Here is a 26,672-nt window from a genome sequence, read left to right as displayed (position 1 = left end):
GTTTCTAATTTAACTGAAGTGGCCTGGCGTCCTTTATGAATGTGCTTTTCTCTAGCTCTCCACTGTAATATAATTGTCCAGATGCCCTTCTCCCCTCTTTCCTCCAGCATTTCTCATTCCCTCCCTCTCTTTCTGTTCCTAACAGTCCCTCTGAGACTGATCAATTGCCTGCACGCTGTTCTCCCTTTTGAGTCACTCAGCTAGATGATTAAATTAAAAGGACATGACAGAGCCAACATGATACATACATACACTACCCAAATGTTCAAAAGTTTGGGGTCAGTTTTTTTTATGTTTAAAAAAAAAGACTCTTACGCTCATCAAAGCTGCATTTATTACATTAAATTATATACAGTAAAAAAGAAATATTGCGAAATATTCGTATAAATTTTTATTATTTTACTATATTTTAAAATGTAATTTATTCCTGTGATGATCCTTCAGAAATCATTCTAATATGCTGATTTGGTGCTCAAGAAACATTTCTTCAGAACATTTTTTCAGGAAAACCATTTTCAGAAAAAAATAAATTTTCAGGATTCTTCGATGAACAGAAAGTTCAAAAGAACAACATTCCTTTGAAATGGAAATCCTTTGTAATAATAAATAAATAATAATAATACATTTATTTTTAAATTAATTAATTAAAAAGTTAATTAATATTAATTTCTAATAATAATAATAATAATAATTACTTGCCCCAAACTTTTTTCAGTTACGTATATACATGAGGTACTATGACAGTGACTTCACTTAATTATTGATCAAAGGAGGGAGTCATGTAAACTTACAGCAAAGGTCTGGGATATAAAATACTTTTTGGTAGGTGAAAAAATATATATTTTAGAATATAATTTATAGAATATATATTTTAGAATATATAAATAGAAGAAAGTAATGCATACAGGTTTGGAAAGACATATAGGTGAGTATATCTGAATTTTACAACTGAACAAGATACTGAATTCATTCTTATATAATGCCCTCATTATTGTGTACATTTTGGCTTCATTGGCCTCTCGCTTTAGCCCAAAAAAGTTATTTTAGGTATTCAGAATTAGAACTCAATTCATTTAATTCCACTAAGGCAATTGTAAGGAAAAAGACTAGACTACCCTGTCTAAACATGTACATACACATAGACTATACACACACACACACACACACACACAGGGTGGAGAAGCAATCTCTTTGCCCTGTAATCACCACTCCTTACATCTAACTTTATCAAGATCTGCCGGACACTTCAGTGTGTGTCTATTACTAGACCATGAGGGCCTGGTTCCATGTAATATGCCTCTCTGCTGACCGTCTAGCCTTCATCTCTACATCTGATTATGACCTCACAGAAGCCTCACAACATTTGCAGTGCTGTCTGGGAAGACGAACAATATCTATGTCAATAAGAGGTTTAGCACAGTACAACAAGATGTGTTGACACTTAAGACTACTTGGTGGATGTGCGTGCTAAAATTGGGATTAACACTCAAGTACCCAGAGGTGTAAAGAGTACCTGAAAACCATACTTGAGTAAAAGTACAGATACCTTACAGTGAAAATTAATCCATTACAAGTTACAAGTCACCAATTCCAAAACAACTTGAGTAAAAGAGTATCTGATTTTAACAGTACTTAAGTATTTTAAAAAGCTTTTTTAAAGCTTTTTAAAAGAGAGAGAGCGAGAGTGAGATGAAAGAATATATTGAGACTATATTCTTATATTGATTAAATATATTGAGTGTGATATTCTACACTCTGTTTTCCATCAACAAACATTAATGTCTCTTACCTCCTCCCCTTCATCCACCTCAAACACTTGGTTGGGAAGCTTTTCCATCTTCATGCCTTTACTGCAAGACAGAAAAAGTAGCTTATGGCAAACTTTGGAAATAACACTGCAAAAGCTTTGGCAAAATGTGCAAACTTTGAAATACCAGGGCAGTGTCCGGAAGTCTCCAGAGAAGGCCTCGTAATTATAGTTGATGACGTGCCAGTTGGTGTTGTACATCTTAATGCACTGCCAAAGAGCGTAAGCATTGCTCAGTTACTCAATCGCATGAGCAGAAACGCATCAAAATATGAAAAAGAGGAAAATGTGATCTCATATTTTATTAGTCTGGAAAGCTGTAGTCTTCACTCTTATTTTGGCATTGAGAGGTTCTTTACCTCTTTGGCAAACAGGCTTTTTGCTTCTTTCTCAGCATTTTGAGGAACTGAGGGAACAATGGTCCTCCTTTGACGTTGAATCTGTGCTTCCTAGAGAGCCAAATAGACAGACAGACAAGACAGACAGACAGACGGAAATTAGATTCATATGGTGGCTGCACAAGGATAAGGACTAAGTTTGAAAATGAGTCAAACAAATAAATGTCAGGAAATGTGCTTGTGAAATGACTCACTGATACATCATCAGCTGGCCACACCAGCAGGTCTCTCTGTGGATCACTGTGGATCTGAGCTTTCCTCTGGAACACCACATTCTCATAGTCCAGTGGCTCGATGATCTTCGGCTGCTCCTGCAAACACACAGGATTGATCAATGAATTTACACACAGCTGCCCTCAAAGGGCCTGTGGTGTCTCGAGTCAATGTTTGTGTCCCTCTTTATTGCTGCTACTAAACATACTAAAGCAATGCCCACTGTTATTATTCAGATTTGCTTTATCTGTTGTGCTTGTTAGTGTAGGCCTAGTTTACACAGATTTGACAGCTTTGCCTGTGAGTTTATTCATTCACTGCCCCTCAACAACCTTTCTACAAAGCAAAAATCTGCCACAGGATTTCCGATTTCTTATTTTTACAGCTTTTGAGTTTGGTTCAAAGTTTTCTCCCAAGATTTATCTTTTCAAGTTCCTTCTAAAAGAGAATCACGTGTTAAAGCTTAAACACACTCCTGACTCAGCTGACATGCCTGTGTCACGGTCTGATACTCATAAAGAGTTTAGCCCACGGAAGAGAAAGTGTTTTCACCAAAAACAAACCATGTGGGATGGACAGAACACAAGGGCAGTGGACTAGATTAATCTTTTGCACTCTTTTCACCCATGTTGCACTGTATGGGAATTGCCAAACAGATGACATTTCAGATGACTTGCCAGCAACTAGTGTTAGGAAACGTTCAATTTATGGCTTTAACCTTCTGATAAAGGTGTCGCTTAGCTGGAAATAAACTATAAGCAGTCAGAGATTTTAAGAGAGGAAGTTATAGTTTTATAACTACATAAGGTTTGGACAAAAATGGGCAGTCTGTATCTTCTGTCCAAAGTTCGAGGCTGGGTAAAGCTGCTCATTGTTTCTACTGTTTAAAGCGGTTCAGCTTTGACCAGATCAGCGGGGCTTGAACCCATAATCACACAGGTCTTTTGAGAATATTTCAGCTGAAATCAAAAGGAATTAAGAGTCCAAATCAAAGCAATTTAAAACTAATCATTTTTAGAAATCATCCTGTGGAATTTTTTCCTAGCTTCCTAGCTGCAGAAAACGCTTAATTGGGAGTTCAAAAAAGGAAACAAAAGTCCAATTTATTTAATTTGCAATAAATTTAATAAAATCTCAAACCACAGACTGTAGAAAAATGCTCACTCTTGCACATGTTCAAATTTATATGATGCTGGACATGTCACTCCAAACCAATATGACTTTTCTTATGTGGAACCAGGGCTGTAGCTGAGGTTTCCAGGGCCCCGGTGCAGGTTGTACCCATGGGCCCTATTTGAAATTGTGTAAATAGGCTAGCACAAATAAATAGGCTAAATAGAACAAAAATACAAAATAAACAATGCTTTAGTTTTTTCAGGTTTGTCTGTGTTCAGGTAAAGAAATTGAATAATCAAAATGTAAAACAGCATTGCATAGTCTTCACTGTATAAATTACATATAGATTAACTGTTAAATCTACAAACGTTTTTCAATCAAGAGCAGTGAGTGATCTTCTCTCTCTCACTCTTGGAACCCACATCAGCTAGTTTGTTTGTTTGTTTAATTTACTTATAAAGCACACATTAATACAACTACTGTTGCCCAAGGTGCTGTACAATAAAAGTAAAAATAAGTAAAAACATTAACATACAAAAGTTATGTTTAAAAGTACATTTAAAAGTAAAACAGAAAAGTTCAATAACATCCCTCAATACCCAGTAGAATTGAAAGCCTGAGATAATAAATAAACTAACTATAGTTGGAGCTGCTCTAACATGCAGGGGTAAGAGATTCCACAGTCTAGGTGCAACTACCGAAAAAGCCCGGTCACCCCTAAGTTTTAATCTAGACCTAGGAACACTGTGAACACAGAACACAGCGTGCAGGTGCTCATTTAAGCTCTTTCGAGTCTTTTTGTGCTTGAATGGTTTAAAAATCGCAGAAATTTGCCAGGTTTATTTGTTCTTTCAAGAGCAAGAAAACGCAAAAGACAACTAAATTGTGGGCTTGCGCGTTGTCAGAGACATAGCTCTCTGTTCGCGCTATGCGCACAAAACACAATGCGCGAGTATTGAATTGAGTTGTTTTGTGTCTTCTTGCACTTGAAAGATTTAAAATCGCTTGAATGTTTAAATTGGCAAGGCTTAAAAACATGTGCAAATGATAAACTTTTGTGACGAGGCGCAGCAGTGACGAGGCAGGCCGTCAACTGTCCAGACCCTCTTTCACGCTGGCACCGGGCAGCCTGTTCAAATTGGGCCCCTATAATTGTCACCACCATTCTCCCCACTAGCTATGGCCCTGTGTGGAACACCAAAAAAATGTTAGACAGAAAGTTCATACTGCCCTAGGCGGAGAGCGATCCAACTCAAGGGTAAGGATAAATGTAAAGGTAAGAAGCCTAATGTTAGTGTAATCTATTAACTACACACATCATAAACCCTTTTTAAGCAAGTACCAGACATGTTTGTCATGTAGGGCTGGGCGATATAGCAAAAAAATTTATCAACGATATAATGTTTCATATTGTTCGGTATCGATAATTATTGACATTTTTTATATAACCTTTTTTAAAACAAAAAGCAATAGAAAAAAAAAATGTTTAAGTTTAACCACTGTATTTATAATTAACACAATTTATTGAGACAAACAACAAATATTTTTTGTTTTAACAATCAAACACAATAAAAATTCAACAAATATCTAATTTCTAATGTTTTATATGCAGATTAAATAGGTCTTTATTGTATAGGTCTAATTGTCTCCCAAGGCCACAGGAGGGCGCAATGAGCAAAATAATGCAGCGCATTTAAATTGTCAACGCAAGGAAGTAACTCTATAAAAACGTGCATTACATCTAAATTAACTCATAAAAATCAAATATAATTTCATAAATTGTATAAACAATTATGAACAAAACAGCATCATGTATTTATGCATTGCTTAATACAAAGAGCCGAAGCGCCATTCACACAGACTGCATTTAAAAACATATGAGACGCAGTGAAAAGGAATAAACCTCCACAAATTCGTGATGTGTTTTCTAAAAGTTTAAACTGTTTTAACTTTGCATGGCTTTCTATATACATCTCTTCTGTGAGACACGAGTGCAGCAGTCATATTTGTCCGTCTAAAAAATGCAATGAATATGCATTCTGTGTGAATGGCTTGGTTTCGGTTTTAACCTAATCAAGATCTTCTCCGCATTGAGCTTCTATATTTCTCTAATATTTTGAATGAATAACGCAGCAGCGGCGCATCTCGTGGGCTAGACTAACAAAACATTCAAATGCAACAACGTCACTTACATCACTCACCGCATCTCGCGAGCGCCACTGATGACGCTCCCTGATGCACACCTAACATTAAAATGCAAATGTTTATTTTAAATTCGACTAATATTCATTCTTTATTCACAATCTCCTCATCACAGGCAGGCACAGCATTCATTTCAGCATGTGTTCGTGTTTGTGTGTGCTGTCTGCGTCACTCAGAGCACGTGCCTATATCGTGCTCTATATCGAACAATTTTTCTATCGATATCGAAGAAGGTGTACCGTCGATAAATATCGATACCGGTTTATCGCCCAGGCCTATTGTCATGTATTAAAATATTTTTAATACGACACTGTAAGTTACTTACAAGTGTGCACACTGAGCAAAACTCCGCTTTTTGAGCGATGACTCATCTGAACACCTCTGATTTGCCATTGAATTCTTAAACACAACAGACTCGTGTGTGATTGGTTATAAAGCGCAACACTGTAAAACCGCGTAAAAAGAATGATGATGCAACATGAGCAGATCTAAATTTAATGCTGCAATCAACACGTTTCATTTCATTTTCATTTTATTCAGATTTAGTGTGCAGTGGTATTTTTTCCCAAGCCCCTGTTACTGTAATTTTCGCCCCCTGGGAAGGCTAAGCCTTGCCCAGCTTTACACATGCTCTGCCTTATGCATGCTGCTCTTTTCCATGCAATTTAAGTGAATTGATGCCATAACCTTGAAAAATGATTGAAACCCGACTGTAAAAGTAGCGAATAATGACTTCAATTCATCTGTTGTTTTATCACATAAAACTATTGAAGACTTGCAAAATAACATGTCATACAGACAAATTCTATGGTGCTTTTTTTGGCATGCAGGTTAAAAGTCATAGAAGGTCATGCAGGTTAAGAATAAAATGAGGGTGAATAAATAATGTCATAATGTTTATGTTTCGGTGAATTAACCCCTGTACATTACAAACAGGCCAGGACCATACTACAGTACCTTTCAAACGTTTGGGGTCAGTGAGATTTTTTTTTTTAATGTTTCAGAAAGAAGTCTCTTATGTTCACCAAGGCTGCATTTCTGTGATTAAAACATAGTAAAACAATATTGTTTTCTATTTTAATATATATAAACATGTCATTTATTCCTGTGATGGCAAAGCTGGCAAAGCATCATTACTCCAGTCTTCAATGTCACACGATCCTTCAGAAATACGCTGATTTGGTTCTCAAGAAACATTTCTTATTATTATTTGATAAAAACATTTTTGTGGAAAATATTTATTTGAAATTGAAATATTTTGTAACAATGTAAAAGTCTTGACTGACAATTTTAGTCAATGCATCCATGCTGAATAAAAGTATTGATTTCTTTAAAAAAAAATGTCCCCAATTCAAATTGCACTATATATTCTGCTTTTATTATACAGTACATCTTGCTTGAGAGGGAGAAATATCAGCATAAATATACCCAGACAAAAACTGCCATACATCAATACCTTCTCTTATAATACACATAAATGCTTCCTGTGTTTCTCAAACACATATGCATGAGTTGACAACCAATGCAAGTGTTTCAGCAGCAACTTCCTGTCATGTGTCATACCACATAAGAGGCCAAAAAAACCACAGTCGGTCCATCTCCCACGGCAACAGAGCATGTGCTACAGCTCAGTTCTGCTGGCATGTGGCTGCACTCTCTCTCAACTGCCCTTTCAAACCAAATTATACCAACTTCCCCAATCCAAGTCCTGTCCTTAATCACTGCAAGCCAGGTGTTAAAATCTCAGGGCCAAGATTAAGCTACCATACCACGGTAGGACCAGTTTCCTATAGCCAAAAATAACCCAACCTCTGCAAAAACAACCACAAGGCCTCAGATCATTTCAAAAAAGGACCATCAACGTCAACCCTGTTGAGGACAGAGAGGAACTGAAGAAAAAGAAGAATCACAGGCCAACAAACCACAGGCTGAGGTAAAGGGAAACATGAGCCAATTTACTGCTCGCACACAAGCCGATGGGCGTTGGCGCCACACGCGTTTCAGTCATGTTATTTCCGTATGCAAGAACGCAACACGAAAATGTGAAGGACGACAAAGTGGGTGACTTAAAGCTGTACAGAAACTGCGATTGGAGCACGTCTCTAGGGTGGTTAATGTACTTTCCAGATGTGAGTCTTTGGTGAAACAGACAGCAAGAGCTCCTCAGCTGATGTGCATTAGGCCACTGTGTGTAAACACATACGCCAACATCTGAACTGAACGACCACGCCCTCCTTCAGAACCTCTGCGCTGCTATGCGAACATAGATCTGATATCTTTTTGTATCATTACAAGGCTTTTCTTGTCTTGTAAATCTTGTGGAGGACCACATGCTCTGTGGATCTGTGAGCATTTGAGGCCCACCATTTGAAAAGCATCTTGAAATATTTATATCCAGTGAGTTCGGTGTAGAAAACACAGCGTAAAATATTGCGAGTACACATCGTAAAACACAACTTTCTGCAGCTTGACCACAGCTGTCCCATGTTTAAAGTCAATATGATTTGTTATTTGCTAAAATGGGGTCTAAGCAGCTATTTATAGTTTGCATTATCAAATGGAAATGGAAAGTCATTTCGGAGAAAAAGCAAGTTAAGACAACATGAAAACATTTTTTTTTCCTTTGAAATAATTTGCACTTATGAGTCCCCTACAATAAGATGCATTTATAAAGTAAACGGGGTCAGTTTTGGCTTTAAAGAGTTTAATGGCCATCTATAGAGTGCCACAGTAATGAGTCCTAAAACCCAGAAATGAGTCTATGGGTTATACGAATGAGCTTTTGGTTGAATACATAAAATAAGGTCTGTGGTTAACACAAGCTCAACATATTTTCACGTTCTGTTCTACAACATAAAATACATCAGTAATACCACACTGATTTTTTTACGTGTCTTGGAAAAGCTGGTTGCTAAACATTGACTAAATGAGTAGAGGTTGTCGGGGACATTAAACATCATCACACAGAGCGAGAAAATTCATGTATTTACTGGTTCACTTTTACTGCCTCATTGTGTTTATACTTGTGCTCTTGCAAACTATTCTAACTCACACTTTCCAACTAGTGATGATCATGAAGTCTAGCAACAAAGGTGTAGTCAGTTTATAGCCTACCTTTAGCTTTTTACTTCTGTTTTAGGCTTCAAAATTCATGATAGTTGTGTTCGTTTGTGAAGATTATCATTGATCACAGAGCTTATTTTCAGTCAATGGAAAAATCCAATTAGCTTTTTGTCGAGGGAACCAGGGTAATGCAAACATTCATGGTGGTCTACAAAAGATGTCATCCTTGCATCACTCTATATGCTAAGTACTCCAAAATTTTCATATTAAAAATATCATATCATATTAAAATTTACTTTTTTTTTTTGTGGAAAAACAGAGCAAAAATCTTGATGACATCCTGCACTACACACCGTCCAATCAAATGATTTCTTGAATAAGAATGTCCCTCCCCCTAATACTACTTGACACTGACTAGGCTGCTTACAAAAATAAGGGACGAGGGCTTCAATATATCCCACCAAATCTTCCAGTTAGACAAAAAGTCAGCGCTCAGCGCTCATAAATCAATTCCACTGGGTAACACAATAATTAACACCAATCACCAATAATATAAAAGGTCACTCATATCATCATTCTGGCCAAATTTGTGCAATTGCACAATATGCGTGAGAGGAAAAGAGGAAAGATGAGACAAACACTTTATTCAGCCCATGCAAAGGACACAGGAAGCATAGCTGAGCAGCCTGAGGGTATTCTCAAGGGAAACACAGCAGATCTGCAATCTCCATAGTGTGCCATTTGTTGTCTGTCTCCCTGGAAACAACAATCACACTGACAATCATAGGCCATTATAGGTCTATATTCATAGCACTTATAGAAAATCTCAGGCGCATGACATATGTCTGGCTAAAAATATAATTTCTCAGCACTAAGCATTCATAAGCAGCATCAGTAGTGCTGAGAAATTATATCCTCCCTAAAACATTAATGCCACATTTCTGTTCTCCACCTCTGATAATTAATTTCTCAGCGGTTCAATAGAGGCAAAAAGAAAGCATGGGCTCTGCTCTTGAACTGCTGCATGAGCACAGGCACATGACTCCTTACACAAAGGCATAAGGATGCTCCATGTGGTTCCAGTAGGAGCTACAGAACAATGTCTTTCCTACTAGGAAACGGCCAGGATCACCTAAATACCGGCTTTTTTTGTTGAGTAGACTCCTAATTTTGTATTTAAATCAATGCACATCTCAGTGTTTGTATGCACAAGGTTTCAACTGCTGTCTATGTTAAGTGTAAGACAGATGTTGAAGCTGTGCAGGTGTAATTGCCTGGAAAGCACAAGACGTTATGCCTCAGCTCAGCAGTCTGGCACGTGTTTCAATAATAATTACAACGCCGTTTGCAAGAAGCAAAAGTGACTATAAGCAATACCTGACAGCTTATATACATATAAGAGGTCTAATAATAAACGAAAACGGTCTCAAAATCTAATGAGCTGCCTACCTAGACAGAATTGACGTGCCTGTGATGTCAAAAAACGCCGCCTAGATAGGTAGCTCACTGCGTGTTGAGACAGCCTTAACAGATGCGCTGCCCAAAAAGAGAGAGACGGAACGCTCTTGAGATACTAACCACAGCAATGGACGTCCTCACCGCCTCCGACACACTTTGTCTGAGCTCCGCAGCCGTTCCAGGTTTGCTCAACCTTTTTGTGAATTTTCTTACTTCGGACATGTTTTTCCCTCTTTAGTTTGACTTAAGAATAAATTCCATCAGTCCTCATTGCGGAAAGCGACATCTCAGCACGCCAATCTACGCGTCTGACAGAGGTGCGGATGCAGGCGGGGCGGGGCCTCATGGACCAGCGTTAGCTCCGCCCATCACCAGGGGTTGCCTGATATTGAGCAGTCTCTGGCTTTGAGTTATTAATTTAAAAGTTTTAGTTTCGTATTTTACATTTAGAGAGATTCTATGTTATCTTTGGTAATTTTATTCTAATTTTAAGATAATGTGGTTGGTCAATAAATAAATAGTGATGAGTTTTCATTGCTGTGTTCAAGCAACAAAGTGAAAGTCTAGATTTTAGCCATATTTTTGTACGTTTTTTTTTTTTTTTAAGCTAGCCAGGGTTTTACCAATTCTTTCAACAATAAATCTGCATGTTTCATACCTGAATACGTGTTCTTGTGAATATGAACATACATTATGATCATTAAAATTATCATAGGCTGACACCTTGTGGTCTTGGCTGGTATTAAAAATGCACACATTAATGCCACAAACGGAAGAAAAGGCTTATCAATCATATAAAATTGTTTTTAGGTTTAAAATTATGACATAACCATAAGAAATTATATTGCATATATGCATTGTATTTTCATGTGTACGAAATGCATGCTATATACAGGGTTAGTTATAGATATAAAAAACTACATATATTATTTTATATATACACATACATATATATTTTGCGTTCTGTACAGTCCTAGTATTCATCTGACAGCTAGCAAATACATCCACACAGCTGGTTTTAAAGCAGTGGCTCTCAACCTCAAAGCTGGGGTCACTAGGGGTCTCAGCAAACTTCCAGGGGGGGCCCCAATAGCTCTTAAAATGATATCAATGTAATTATATTCACATAATCCTAAATAAAATAACATTAAACTGTCATATTCATAAGCTCATTCAAGTTCATTTATTATTAACTTTCATTTATTATTAACAGAAGCACCAGAGGTGCATATCAACTTAGAAGGCCTTCAAATATTGGGGGCCTCAGAGTCAAAAAAAAAAAAAAAAAAAAGTTGAGAACCACCGTTTTAAAGCATTAGTATGATTCAGAACATGAAGAACGATCACAATAAAATAAAGGCTAAGTTGACATGTGACATGAAAGATATATTTTAAACATCTCTCTGTGTCTCTAGGTCCTTCAGCTACATTTGGTTTTCAGAAGCTGATGAAATTTTCGGCTCAAGCTGGGCCTCCATGGCTTCACGATACTCTTCATATTAACCATAGGACGACCTTTTTTCACATCCTCGTGTCCAACTACAAGATATTCCATTCCTACAGCAAGAGAAAAACAGTCCTATCAGTCAACAAAATGATCAAATTAGCCTAATTTCACTAAACAGGTATCAACAAAGATAGGCCAGTGTTCATTTAGTCTAAAACACTGCAGATATCCACAGAATTCACCCTTCATTTGCATTGCATTTAATTTGATAATACCTTCATCTAAACAAGGTTCTCTGAGGTCCATTTAGCACATCTGATCGTATTTAAATCCATTCCACAGAAATCAGATTGTTTCCCACAATTAACACAGAAATGTGTTATTTATTGAAATGTGGCTTGCATATTTCACATTATAACAAATCATGAATCTGCTAACCTGGGAAAAGTACAGGGCAGGTGCAGCCTCGTGAGGTCCAAGACTCGGGATAAAGAGTTCGAGTTCCACGAGAGAGCCTGAGGCGCGAATGATCCCACAACACCTTGAGAACCTTAACATCCACCTCTGCGTGAGAGCCCTTATCATGAGCATCCAACACTCTCACCTTCACTGCTGCAATCACACAAGAAAACACACATTAATTACATCAACTGAACAGAACATTGAGGTGAAGTGAGTGCACAGCGAGCGTGCTCCGGTCCAGGACTGTTTTATATACTACTTACCATAAACATGTTTTACATTGCAGAATATTTTGCTGCTTCCAAGAGCTTGCTGTTTGCATACACATTTGTCTGTCAAGAAAAGAAATACCCGGCAATTAAAGTATTGGCTGCAAGTTTCTTTCTGTTGCTACAACAACTTAACAACAAGAATGACATTACAACAGCACATGCCTTTAACCCAGACGAGACAATAAACTTTTTATGGGAACAAGACAGTGCTGTTATCAGCTCCAAGATTTCCATGTAATACCTGGATGACTAAGGGCGGAGAAAAGCTCTTCTGTTCGAAACAGATGATTTTCTGCTGTGCTGTTGTGATCTGATTCAAACCTAGACAAGAAATGCCCACACATAAAGCAGACACGCGCATGGTTATATATCTATATATAAATGATATTATAATGTCAGCTTTAAAAGAAATGAAAGTGATAAAAAATGTATTTCCGTATAAAATTGGCATTTATTTTAAATAAAGTAAGCACAAGCACACTTTGAGCAAGAAGTGTCAAAGATGTGTTGAATGCTAAAACATAAACTACCATTTCAAATGAAGACAAATAGCATTTGGACACTTGTCTTACTCTGATTGTTAATGTGATGAACTAAACCCGTGTTTGAACTTGAGGTGAACTGCCGTCATAAAAAAATCACTAAAAATCAGAGACCAGCTGGTGAAATTTTATCACTTAATTTGATATCTGATATATACCAGTGTAGTGTTTATTCATATTTTTAATTAGTTTTTATTTTAATATTTTCAGTTTTCATTTTAATTTCAGTTTTAGTCATTTTGGTCATTTTTATTAGTTCATCAGTGTAGCTCGAATTTATTTTTATTTCAGTTTTAGTAATTTTATGCACTTCAACTTATTTCCGTTAGTTGCTAAAGCAACATTTTTAATTTGAATATTTAATTTATTCACGTTTACTTTATCTAATATTATTTTTTATATATTTTATTTTAAATGTATTTTTATTTTTTTTTTTATAATTTTAGTTAACCATAAAAACACTGATATTAGGCGATTCTAACTAAAAATAAAAATCACAACTGATTTCTGATGGATCATGTGACACCGAAGCCTGGAGTATTGCTTTGCATCACAGGAATAAATTATATTTTAAAATATATTAAATAGTAAGAACATATTCCAAACTTCTGGATGCCAGCGTATATATATTTTTATCTAATATTTGTTCCAATGTTTAAATTCAGAGAAATAAGCAATTTTAACTAGTGACACGGACCGTGTCCATATAGTGTTATTGTGTCGCCTGCTAATGAAGTCATAACCCCTCGATTTCCGGTTTTGTTTTGTAGAAAATATGGAAACACCAAAGATGCTTTAATATGTTGTGTGTTTTAATAGACCGGTGACGACCGCACAGAGTAGCATTATAACAGAACTTTCAAACGTATCTAGTATGATAAAACAGCGCTGCTTTACCCCACATACACATGACCGGAAGGAGCGGAAGCGGTCGACTGTGGCATAATAAAAGCTCTGCTGCTTTCGAGCCGTGTGTCGCGCTCGTTCAGCGGCCTTGTTTCGCTTCGACGGCTTTCAGCCTCACCCTGCTTCATTCTACTACGTTAATAAATCATTAGCTCATCCATGAACATGATTTCTGCCCGAGTCCCGTCGGATTGCATCGGCTGTGGGGATGAAGACCACAACTCCCATGATTCCACACTCAGTCACGGCCTCATCAAACTACACCTTTGCCTCTTTGTTTATTTTGAATACGCGCCCTCTAGCGGAGAAAATTACATATTGTGCCTTTAATTCAGCTTTATTTTAATTATCAAAAATTGTCAAATGTATTTTTTATAGTTTAAGACCGCAATAACAACTGTAGATTCTGAAATTCCAAACAGTAAAAAGGTTCATATTCACCCAATCATACAATCTCCTGTGTAAGGGTCACAATCACCAGCACACTGGCAGGGCTTGCAACCATATTCATCAAAACCCCAGTATCCCAGCATGCACTGGTCACAGTGTGGTCCAGCCACGCCCGGCTTACAGACGCAGTCTCCATTATCAGGGTTACAATATGTGGAACCAGCATGGTTACACATGCAAGCTGCAATTCAGAAAGGAAGAAAGTTACTCAAAACACACACATAAGACTGCTAAATATATTAGTGGTCTTTTCTGAGGCTCTGAACAAACTTAATACGTTTCTCGCTCTGTAATGAATTTCTCAATGACTCAAAATACATAGAGCTCTCCAGACCACAGACCAGACTGATGCTTTGTGCATGCAGTCAATTATTATGAGCCGAGCTGATGTCATCTGATGATTAGTCTGTCTGCCCCCACATACACAATATACACATTAACACTCTTGCTGAGATCCCATCACTGTTCTTGTTATTCTACATGCTCCAACTCGCTGTAAGAGCCATTAGCATTCCGAGCAGGAACAACATTCAATACCAAACATCCCCTCAATGTGTGCACGTGTGTGCGCGCTACAATGTCGGACATGTTCGCTGATCTGGTGAGTTCCAGAATTTTGACATCATCTAAGCCAAGCTGTACATGTAAACAGATACTCAAAAACTCGCACATTTTCATGCACACGCTGAAGAACGATGGAGATCAGGAACGGAAGTGTACAGCAGGGAAATCACAGATACTCCACATGCCATTTTAAGCAGCTTTTCAAAATCTGAGATTAATAGCTTTCATCTTAGTCCACGACACAAATACACACACACACACACACACACACACACTAAACAAATATGACCAAGTACAAGGAACACTGAATCCAATTTTTCCACACTCTGCCAGCTGTTTTATTACTTTAAATCAATAGTGTATAAATGTTCCCATGTTGATCATGCATTTGAATGCTTGCCTACACAACAGTTGTGAGTGTTGCATGATTGTGTCTTACGTCTGCAGGAATCTGGGGCAGTCGTGGGTCTCTCTGGGTCTCTGTAGAAGCCGCTCTGGCAGTGTTGGCAGTGGCGGCCGCTGGTGTTGTGAAGGCAGTCACACACGCCGCCACTCCGCTGACCCGAGCGTAGCCATGCGGTTTTGTCAAAGTGACAGCTCTCTGCGTGTCCATTACACTTGCACTCTACACATTGACAATATACATTTTGGGTTATTACAGACATTAATCAACTCACAGATCATCAGATTTTACTGTTAAAATTAATGTTTTTTAGGCCAGGGTTGCCAAGTCTGCAGTTATCCTGCAGAACTGGGAAAACTGGGAAACCTTTAAACTGTTGTGGCTGACTTTTTATTGTATGGTTTGTAGTTTGAAATATTGGACTAAGTAAATATCAATATTTGGTTTTGGCCATGTTAGGATTTGTCACTGGACTGTCTTTAACTGACCTGGTAACCCTGTCATAGATTTACACTGAAGGAGGGACCAGAGCAGTATCTACACAAAAACTAAGGATGCACTAAACTGATCCAAAGTGACACTTATAATGTTATAAAAGATTTCTATTTTAAATAAATGTTGTTCTTTTTAAGTTTATATTCATTAAAAGACACTTGAAAATAATGTAGCACTGTTTCCACAAAAATATTAAGCAGCACAATTGTTTTCAACATCCATAATGAAAGGTTTCATGAGTACCAAATCAGCATATGACAATAAAGACTGGAGTAATGGCTGCTGAAAATTCAGCTGACATCAGAAGAAGAAAATACATTGTAAAATATAGAAAAATAGAAAAAAAGTTTTATTAAATTGCAATATTTCACATTATCACTGTTTTACTGTATTTTTGATCATATAATTGCAGCCTTGGTGAGCATAAAAGATTTTTCAAAATCATTAACAAATCTTGCAAACCCCAAACTTTTGAACAGTAGTGTAAGGACCAGAAAATCGTAGTGAGCTCTTTTAACTTATTCCAGTAATTGCACAGCATCAAAAAGCAGTCACACATTCCACCTTCAGTTTGTTATTTCCACATCAGTACTTAGTTTTACATATGAACCGAAACTTACTAACACACTGATGAGCTTCTCCAGTTAAACCGTTAGCTGGTTGCCATGGTCGGTCATTGTAGAGGCGATCACACCGTTCACATTGATCCCCAGCCGTGTGATGCCGACACACACATTTACCGTGCACCTGTGGCAGAGGCCAGAAAACACTATTGACAATACAATGACACATTGTTACACCTTGACCTTAGCAGACCTCAGTTCAAAGGCTTGTTAAAAATCTTACAATCAGAGAGTTACTAAGCTGATCTTCAACATGCTCCAGCATCAGCTGTGTTCATTCAGGCATACTCTGCCAAACTATAAACCAAATAGGATAGGCCAACACCTTTTTGTTTTCTTATTAGAACCTACACTTAGCTCGTTTTCTTTTCCCCAAACAAAAAAGATTTGTTTCAAATAAATGCTGTTCTTTTGAACTTCCTATTCGTTAAAGACTCACAGTTTCCACAAAAATATTAAGCAGGACTGTTTTCAACATTGATAATAAGAAGAAATGTTTCTTGAGCACCAAATCAGCATATTAGATTCATTTCTGAAGGATCATGTGACACTGAAGACTGGAGTAACGATGATGAAAACGCAGCTTTGCAATCACAGGAATAAGTTACACTTTATATTCAAATAGAAAACGGTTATTTTGAATTGTAATAATATTTCACAATATTACTGTTTTTACTATATTTTTGATCAAATTAATGCAGCCTTGAAGAGCATAACAGACTTCTATGGAAGCAACTTTTTATCTAACAATTCGGACTTTGTTTCTCGCAATTCTAAGAAAAAAAGAAGACTGATTTTCTTCTCGCAATTGCAAGTTTTTTTTTAATTAAAGGTAATTGCGCCTTTTTCTCTCACAATTTTCACTTATCTATATATTGCCATTCTGAGTTTGTCACAATTTTAATTTCATCTCGCAATTACGAGAAAATGTGAGATAAAATGTCACAATTACTCTATTTAGTTCTCGTGGCAGAAACAAGCTTCCATAGACTTCTTTCGAAAACATCTTCGAAAAAAAATTTCCCCAAACTTTGGAACGGTAGTGTAATTAATAGCATTTTGATTGATTTTTATGATCATCAATCTTATGATTAGAGATTTGGACAGAGCCCTAACTCTTGTCATTTGCTACAGTCAATCATTCTCTCCTACATCTCTCGAGTTATGTGCTTAATCTCTCGCTCAACAGTCCTGTACAAAAACATCCTCCTTGCCTGATATGTCCATGATTATATTATCCCAGACACAGCCATCCATCGAGATCCTCTCCTCTGTGAGTTTCGAATGAAAACCGGATAAATATTATCGGTCACTCTCCAATAAGGAATGAAAATAGAGCAGCGAAAACAAACAACCGAGAGAAGAATTTTGAAAATACTTCAAAAGAGAAAGAGAAGGACAAATTAGGGCTTCAGAGGGAGGGTGCAAATTGACAGCGCTTCATCCACTTGGCATCTGAAACACTTTCACGTGTTTATCATCATAATATGGGAGGAAACGCACTCAGACGCACATACTCTCCCTGCTAACCAAAACATTCCTGCAGGGGCACACAAGGGTTGCGTGTGAGCACGTGTTCCTATTATGAGTGTGGATGGATAAAGCATGTCAAAGCGACCGTGTTTGTCTGCATGTCTGGGTGGGTAGCGTGTTTGTCTGTGTGCATGCTTGTCGATTGGCACGGGGTGTGTGTTTTGTCTGGGCTGCTACATCAAACGGTTTAACCTTTGATAAGAGAGCAACGAGCTGATGTGTGTGTGTGTGTGTGTGTGTTTGAGCAAATGAGACTAATTGCTGTTATTGTCTGATCACAGCATGCAAACAACAACTCAATTAGGAAAAGGGGCGAGCAATGCAGCCCCTCGTTTTTGTTTCTGCGCTTATCGTATTCCTCTCTCCGTTGTGTTCCTGCCTGACTTTGTATTTTTATCCTTCAGTTGCTATCAGTTTTATCTCTCTGCAGAGATAGAGCCAAATGAACAGCAAACACATGGCTTATATAATCTGAAACAAAGACAGTGAGAGTGAGGGGGGGGGAAGAGAATGAAAGAGTAAAAGTGTTTATGTAATCACACGGGAAACATGTTTTCTGGGAATGTTGATAATTGAAAATAATGCAAAGTTGCTTGCTGTTTTTGTTTTACGTTGCCACTGATCTCCTATAGAGGGATGAAACCTCTGAAAATTCTGTCATCAGTTACCCTCCTGTCATTTCAACCTGCAGCAGAAATTGTTTTTGCCCATATAAAGTTTTTAATTTAAATAAAACAGAAATAAAATTAAAGATAAATAATAGATGAAAAACCTAAACTTTAATGAGAATTAGAAATGCTGTCTTGGCAACGAACTTAAAATAAGTTGAAACTGAATTTCTGAAATTATTAAACAAAATTAATTAAAGCTAATTAGACATTTAAAAAAATACTATAAACATAATACAAATAATATATACACATAAAATTACAAATATTTTAACTAAATTAAAATGAAAAAATAAAAAGTTAATACAAAATATTAACAAAAACTAAAATAGTATATAAATACTAATCACTGGTCCAAAATTACATTGGGCCCCAATGACTTTCACTGTATGGGGTGAAAAAAATATTCTATATATTTTTTTTTTTTTTCAAAATTCTTTTGTGTTCAGGAAAAAAAGACAGATTTGAAACACCATGTAGATGATGTAGAGTTTATATTTATCAAAACTAAATCTTGTTTCATACCATGATGTGTAAGCATACAGTATGTACAGTATGTAAAAATAATGACTCTGTATTACAGCTATACACTTACCATGTGTTTAACAGGAGGGTGTGTGATCTGTTGGTCACCAGCAGGCACACACTGGTCTGCATGTCCATGGCACAAACAGCCTCCCTTTAAAATGAGGTCATAGATGGCATAGTGTGCAGTGAGCACATTGGCATCAGGAAGTTTTGGTTGACAGAAGCAGGACTGCGGCTGAAGCAGACGTATCCGTATGTTAGTGATGCCGAGGTGGGCTCGGGCATCAATGCTGTATGGATCCAGTTTGTCCCAGGGTGACAGAGTACGGTAAATGACCTGCTCACACAGAAATAAATAAATAAACAAACAAACATTAATTTACTTAGTAATGAGCTAACTGTTTTAATTTAAACAAATCTAAGTACTAGTTATTAGGACTGCGAATTGAACACTATAAAAAAAGGCTAAAAATGTGTACAACTTAATGCAGTTAGGTTAACAATTTTTTTTTTTGAAAAGTCATGAGTAATCTCATTTAAATGTTTTTATAGTTTACCCAAAAATGAAAATTTACTCACCCTCAGGCCATCCAACATGTAGACAAGTATATTTCTTCATCTGAACAGATTTGGAGAAATTTAGCATTACATCACTTGCTCACCACTGGATCCTCTGTAGTGAATGGGTGCCGTCAGAATGAGAGTCCAAACAGCTGATAATTAAAAACAAATTCCAAAAGTAACAAAAAAAAGCATATTCCTCACAATCCCAGTCAATCCATTTTTAAGTGAAAAGCTGCATGTTTGTAAGAAAAAAATTTAAGTCATTTAACTGTCGCTTCTGGCCAAAATACGGGATTATCTATAATATTGTTTTCTCCGGTGAAAAAGTCATCCCGTCTGAATCAGGAGAGAAATATGCTCAGATCAAGACCAAAATAGTTCTAAACAAATATGTATTACTTGTGGATTATTTTGATGTTTTTTATCAGCTGTTTGGACTCTCATTCTGACGGCACCCATTCACGGCAGAGGATTCACTGGTAGCAAGTGATGTAATGCTAAATTTATCAAAATCTTTTCTGATGATGAAACAAACTCATCTACATCTTGGATGGCCTGAGGCCTTTGAGCAAATTTTAATTTTGGGGTAAACTAATCCTTTAAAGGGGTCATATGATGCTTTTTTAAAGATCATTATTTCGGAAGGCCAAATAAAGTGCTTTTGCTTTCGCCTAGAAACACACAGCGTCTCCCTGACATGGCTGCGTCAACACTAACTGCGGTTACAGAAACCACGCCTTCTTTCGTTTCCGTGCACATTTGGGCGGCATTATGCAAATATTTCCACATAGTGAGGTAGATATTTGGGGGCGTGTTAGAACGAGCCGTTTTAGGGGGGGCGTGGCAGAGTCTTAACTTTGATAAAGTATATCTCTTTGGTTTTGAGACTTTAGTCTTTGCAACTTCAGGGATCTTATCTATGCACAATCAGCTTGTAACACTCCAAAGAGAAAGGAAAACTTGAAATCGCATCATATGACCCCTTTAAGAAGATCATCATCATTATTCACCCAAAAATGCATCTCACAAATGCACCTCCTCTGAAATGTGAGATTCTGTACGCACACTCTCACCTCTCCATTGCTGCAAGGCTCTGCTGTGGAGTATTTCTGAGAGCAGCTCTGTCCATCCTCCAGGCTGAACACTTCACTGCAGTTGTGGGCATACAGCATCAGAGCGCTCCATGTGCGCCCAAAGTCCTGCGAGTGCTCTATCGCCCTGGCAGCAGGGAGTGGTGACCGAAATATGATAATGAGGTGGGTGAAGTAAAATTCCACCTCCAAATCCAGCTGTAGAGTTTCTATGGAAACACCATGAGCGGACTGCCACCAGGTCGGTGGGTGTTTGAAGGGTGAGTCTGTCATGGACACAGGTGGGTGTGCACGGTGCATTACTGAAGCATCACACACCTCACAATGCAACACACATCTATTCATTTTGTAGACAGGGCTACAGTAGTGTTCTGGAGAGGCAGAGCCACACTGGGAAATTGTCTGTACAGGACGCCCGACTGCCAGGTTCCCCATGCGTGGATTACACACCCGATTCTCACATCCTGGTACACATTAAAAAAAAAAAACACACTTATAAAATACAGTACATTACACAAACATATTGCCTGAATGTACAAAAAAAGGTAGTTAAATGACCCACATTCCAACTGATGACTAGAAGATACAGTTGTCCTAAAAAGCAGTTTGGGGGGAAAAAAAGTAACTGCAAAAACACGTGTAGTTCCGAGATTCTGAGGATTTAGCAGCAGCATTTATTTGCAGATCACTTCTTTATTAGTTAAACCAAATAATGCAATAAAATTCATACATTTAACTATAAAGTTAGCATTTTTATGAGGCTCCTATATTTATGTTGTTATTTCACTTTAATAGCATAGAAAAGTACCTATACATTACCATTAAAGTAAAATGACTGAACTCAAGCATAGGAGCCTGACAAAAATGCTAATTTTAGGTGAAAATTTCATATGGCACTTAGAGGCTTTTGCATCTGAACTCTTCAATTGTAGAATCAATCTGCTGAATGCATATGGGCTGGATCCAGCAACATCTGGGTGTTGGGTGTGTATGCTAATACAAAGTTTGTTTTTGTTTTGCATATTCAAATCATGCCCGTCTCTTTCTCTCCATATCAACCAGTTCGTCAGACGCCTTGCCTCTCTGTTTCGTTGACAACCAGCTAACCCGTTTTGATCGCACGTGCGGGTGAATAGTTTGCATGCGTAAAACACTGACCTGATGACACAGGGTGAGGAACGCTCATCACGAGCGCTGCGAATAACACACATCTCACTGGCAGCTCCATATTAGTCAGCAGTCCAAGAAAAAAGCCACAAATTACACGTATCGAACCCCGCGAGGGGTCTTAATCCACAGTACGCACGGGAACCCGATTCCACTCCAGAGCCTTTCAGATTGCATGTAGGAGCACGACTTCATTGGCGTGGGTTGGCCAGGTGCGCAAACGCTGAGCGGAGGTGATCTGCTCCCATAACAAACTGAAACTATTCATCTGAAATAGGACACAACTCTCGCGCGACAACGCCATCGGTGTGTAACCTCAAATACGCGTCTATCAGAGGCACTTCTGTCCCCGGTGACAACTGTCCGGCCGCGCTGCTCGCGTAGAAGTGAGTTGTGCGTGTGTTTTGCTCTGAGTGCGACTCGTGGGGCTGCGCGTGCTGCTCTGTAACACCTGAGCTGGAATCTGGTGCCCCTGAGTGACAGGACCTTTGAAGAACAGAGGCCACGCCCCTTCTCCCAGCATTTTTCTCGTTTTAATGGAGCATTCCTGGCATGAGTCGTCTGAGTCATTCAGCGTCAGATCTTGCAGGATTTGCTCTCTCTCTTTGCACCTCTCTCACTTTAGAAAACATGTTTACCTAGTCTAGCTATCTAAATGGACATTTTCTATCGACTTATATTATTAATTAGGCTAACTATAGACTGTAGACTAACTCTATCCAAATGTAACACATTTAATCTCTTCAGGAGCCATTTTTCTTTTACATTTTCTTAACATATTAATTCCTCTAATTGTGTTATCTTTGATCATTATTTTCACTCATTTTATATTCAGTTATTATTACATGGAAGTTTGTCTTAATGCCCCATATAATGATTTATGTATAATAGTTTATAAAAAATAAACTTTCCAAAAGGGGGGTTTCGAAGCGATGTTTTAGAATAACCATTTTTGTTCCCCCAATAACCTTTCAGTGAACAGTTCTTAAAAGAATAATGTTTTATTAAGTGTGAAGAACATTCTGAAGAGCACAAAACATTTTTTTTCCCCTCTATAAAGAACATAGAACGGAAGAATTCCACATGAAACCATCAATGCCAATAAAGAACCTTTTTTTAAGTGGGTAGGTTAAAAAATACAAATACATTGAAAACGCCTGAAAATGACAAATATACAGGCAATGTTAAATATAATGTTTTATATACTCTAATAAGGCACTCTGTCATTTAACAAAGCAATGTAGAGTAAACAGTAAGGTTATAATTTAAAAGATCATTCAAATGTTATAATTATTAGCATAATGTAATTCTGCATTCTGTAATTTCGAACACTGTGATAAACACTGTTTCATTCAGCATTCTGATGTCCTAAACGACACTGTTTCATTATGCTTTCTGTACGACACTGTTTCACATTGTTCTGTTTATCAGTTTTATTTATCAAGATCTTATTTGATAGTCAGAAGATTCTTGGATGACGCTTGTTTGATCTCATTAGAACTGGTTCCAAATTATGATGAAATTCCTACTGTAACTAAAATATCAAAGCATTTCGAGATGTAAATCTTGTGAAATCAGCTGACAGGAAAAGAGAGTGTAGCCTATACTGATTTGATGAAGGCCGAGATTGGTCAACAGGAAGGTAGTAAAGGATAAAAGACCAGTCACTTTCTGAAATATTGAAAAAGTACTTGTCTGGAATGCGGATCTGCGAAAGATTTCCGTTCTAATCTGCTGTGTGGGCTTTCAGGCAGCTTTGCTAAGCTTTGATTCATTTACAAAGTACCCAACACATCACTGGAACAATTCATATAACTCATCTACAAAGAGTTTATTTTGTGCTGAAGGTACACTCTAAAAAATGCTGGGTTAAATATAACCCAGCGCTGGGTTAAAAAGGGACAAACCCAGCTATTGGGTTGTTTTGACCCAGCGGCTGGGTTTGTCCCTTTTTAACCCAGCATTTTTTAGAGTGTACACACAGTAAATTAATCAATTCTGTCTATCTATCTACCTCCTTTCATGCAATAGACCTGGTAAAGAATCTCTTGGCATATCTAATCCATCCTGTCAGCCATGTAAACATTTCAAATATGGCCTCTTTTGAATAAATGATTGCTGGGTTTGTCCCTATTTTACCCAGCACTGGGTTGTATTTAATCCAGCATTTTTTAGAGTGTAATGAAATGCAAAAACCTGCAGGACAAGTCTTTAGATAGAATATGAATCAACTGCGCAAGATCTAACTGCATGCATTTTATTTATTCATTTATTTTTTAAATGTAGGTATTGAGAAATGCACGTACTTAATAATACAAAAATAGTAAAAGGCATTCTATTTCATTCCAGACTATCCATCCAGGCCCGAGAAGGGTGTTCCTGCACAACCGGAGGCTGCAGCCTCAGATCCCTGTAACTTTACAATGAAGTCCAGCAGTCTCTTTACCTCTGCAGTGTGGTCATCGACAGCCTGAATGTGGATTTCCTCTGAGATAGCACTCTGTACACTGGCTGAAGAGTTCCTTGGAGCAGGTTTCTGGCCTCATCAGTCCAGAAGGCAAACCGCTGACCATGCCTTTCAAACATCAACCAGATTAATCTAAAATACTGCCAAAGGGACAGGCTAATAACACATATTGTGGCGCAACCAAGCAATGAGCCCAGTTTAATTATGAAAGATTATTTATACTGAACTAATCTGCTAAAACAATGAATATAAAACAAGTTTTCACACTAATACAGTAAGCTACAGGTAAATCTGACACATCTCACATCAACATGCTTTTATCATCTTTTTAAGTTTAACTGATGTGCTGGCTAGATTTACTTATTGTAGTCATTATGTCAACAAGGTTTAGCTTAATTAAATCATGGCCACGAATTAAGAACATCGTAATAATCAATAAAACTAGCAATCGGGAATTCATTATTATTTCTTAGCAGTTCTCACGTTGGCTACGTAAACTTTGCATCGTTTTAAGGTTATAAAATAAAACTTAATTGAAAATCGGTAAAGTTACTCACTCTGATTGCTGTCCGTGTCGTCCATCTTTAGTGATCCAATTCGGTAGGTGGCGCTGTTACAAAAGAATAGGGTCCTAGAACTGCGGTCCTGAAACTGCAGCCTCCGGTTGTGCAGGAACATACTATTGGGGGGCCAGGCCCACTGTGCTGACATGGTGCTATTACACGCCAGTGCTGCGTGTGGCGCTGTGAGCAGTCGCGCTCTTCTCTCCCGCCGTGCGGTCAAAGTGCGCTCGTAGTCCTTCCCTCGTGCGAGTGTGCTGCCATAGCCTATGCTATTTAAATAAACAATTTTTTTCTTCTGAAATACTACTTTGGCAGTCTAGTCATGGTAAGTTCAACAGAAACTTTTACTTTTGGCTTAATATTTGAGGTTTTGTAAAAGCGAGGTGGTTTTCATTCAGGAGTGAACTGATAATGCGGCTGCGTGTTAGCATCTGGAACGGAACGTAGATTGGACGTTGTTTTCAGTAAGTTAAGTTAGTGATCAAATGTTTTGTTAGTAACACTGATATCGTAGGCTGTGTTACAGCCTGGTCAGCTGCCTAGATAGTGTTTAAGATGCTATCTGTGTAGAAAGCTCGCTTGGTTTCCTTGTGAGAAAATCTTAAGGGTCTGTGTGTTGTATTTCTCTGTTCATTTCGCAACTAACTAATTCTAGTGGAATACCATAAGACGGTAAACTTAAGTTCATATTGAGAAGGAACGTGTTCTCTTAAGAATAAAATTGTATCGTATATGGTAAAATCTTCATAAGAACCCTGTATTTAATTGCAATAATGTCTTTCTCATTGACAGTTATTTTTTATTTCATTTTTTATTGGAATATTAATTCCTTGTGATATCCCACAGAAGAATTTTACCCGATCGAGGACCGATTCTTACTTGGGACTAGGCCTGTCGCAATAATCAATATATCGACTTATCACGCACGGAGCTGATCGCGGCCGCTCTAGTCAGTGCTTGTGTTGGGATTATACCAGCACGTTTCTGAACCATCCCAGAAGCGGCTCTCCAAGGCGTTTATACAGCGATCTGTCATGCCACATCAAAGACTGTCAAAACGCCATTTATTATTTGAATTTCCGGAGGAAAAAAAAAAGAAAACTGTATTCGTTCGGTTCACATGCGTACCGAACCGAAAGACCCGTACCGAAACGGTTCGGTATGAATACGTGTACCGTTACACCCCTAATATATATATATATTTATTTCTTTTAGAGGTCGACCAATAGTGGATTATACCGATAGCTAGGTTGGACCACACTGGCCGATACCGATTAATGTACATTCACATGATTTGGGACAAATATTATGTAATTTAATAGAACACTATGTGAATGGCGCTCTGTTCAGCAGCAGGATATTCTGCCGGCTGCATTTAAATGTGCGTCTGGAGTTTCCCGCTCTGTGCAGTGCGCAGTGTCACGTGTCAAAATAAACAACACGTTCTGTCAGTGATTTCCACCACTAGAGGCCGCTCTCGTACTGTATAATGGCAGCGGACCCTTCTCAGCCACTCCAGCAACGGACGCAACCCGGAAAACTATCGCATTGATTTTTGCCGATAACCGATAGTTCTGCCAATCAACTATCGGTACCGATTAATCGGCAAAACCGATTAATCGGTCAACCTCTAATATATATATATATATATATATACAGTGGGTACGGAA

At 37.8% G+C, this 26,672-nt stretch overlaps 3 protein-coding genes across 3 annotated transcripts in view; 1 reads left to right on the top strand and 2 right to left on the bottom strand.

Moving 5' to 3' along the window:
- LOC107679272 (dedicator of cytokinesis protein 11-like) overlaps positions 1 to 10,613 on the bottom strand; it is a 92,985-nt gene extending 82,372 nt beyond the window's left edge. The window contains exons 1-5 of the mRNA XM_016474790.1: positions 10,378 to 10,613; positions 2,400 to 2,516; positions 2,167 to 2,256; positions 1,935 to 2,017; positions 1,790 to 1,850 (exon numbers count right to left, since the gene is read on the bottom strand). Of these exons, the coding sequence (XP_016330276.1) occupies positions 1,790 to 1,850; positions 1,935 to 2,017; positions 2,167 to 2,256; positions 2,400 to 2,516; positions 10,378 to 10,479 (453 nt within the window). The 5' untranslated portion in view covers positions 10,480 to 10,613. The remainder of the gene's footprint in view (positions 1 to 1,789; positions 1,851 to 1,934; positions 2,018 to 2,166; positions 2,257 to 2,399; positions 2,517 to 10,377) is intronic.
- A 533-nt stretch (positions 10,614 to 11,146) lies between these two features.
- On the bottom strand, positions 11,147 to 22,171 carry LOC107679258 (netrin-4). The gene is made up of 10 exons (XM_016474769.1): positions 21,964 to 22,171; positions 20,788 to 21,269; positions 19,218 to 19,487; positions 16,419 to 16,545; positions 15,340 to 15,525; positions 14,328 to 14,517; positions 12,680 to 12,759; positions 12,430 to 12,498; positions 12,143 to 12,316; positions 11,147 to 11,814 (listed from the first exon to the last, which is right to left on the bottom strand). The coding sequence occupies exons 1-10, from the start codon at positions 22,031 to 22,033 to the stop codon at positions 11,678 to 11,680; spliced, it is 1,785 nt and encodes a 594-aa protein (XP_016330255.1). The 5' UTR covers positions 22,034 to 22,171; the 3' UTR covers positions 11,147 to 11,677.
- A 2,993-nt stretch (positions 22,172 to 25,164) lies between these two features.
- The window catches only part of snrpf (small nuclear ribonucleoprotein polypeptide F), a 2,371-nt gene continuing 863 nt past the window's right edge, over positions 25,165 to 26,672 (top strand). Inside the window, exon 1 of the mRNA XM_016474770.1 lies at positions 25,165 to 25,327. Within this exon, the coding sequence (XP_016330256.1) occupies positions 25,325 to 25,327 (3 nt within the window). The 5' untranslated portion in view covers positions 25,165 to 25,324. The remainder of the gene's footprint in view (positions 25,328 to 26,672) is intronic.

The sequence above is a fragment of the Sinocyclocheilus anshuiensis genome, unplaced genomic scaffold (genome assembly GCF_001515605.1).
Source record: "Sinocyclocheilus anshuiensis isolate Anshui unplaced genomic scaffold, SAMN03320099.WGS_v1.1 scaffold1644, whole genome shotgun sequence".
NCBI classification, from domain to species: domain Eukaryota; kingdom Metazoa; phylum Chordata; class Actinopteri; order Cypriniformes; family Cyprinidae; genus Sinocyclocheilus; species Sinocyclocheilus anshuiensis.
The sequence above is the reverse complement of the archived record's forward strand: the minus strand, read 5'-3'. Positions and strand labels throughout refer to the sequence as shown.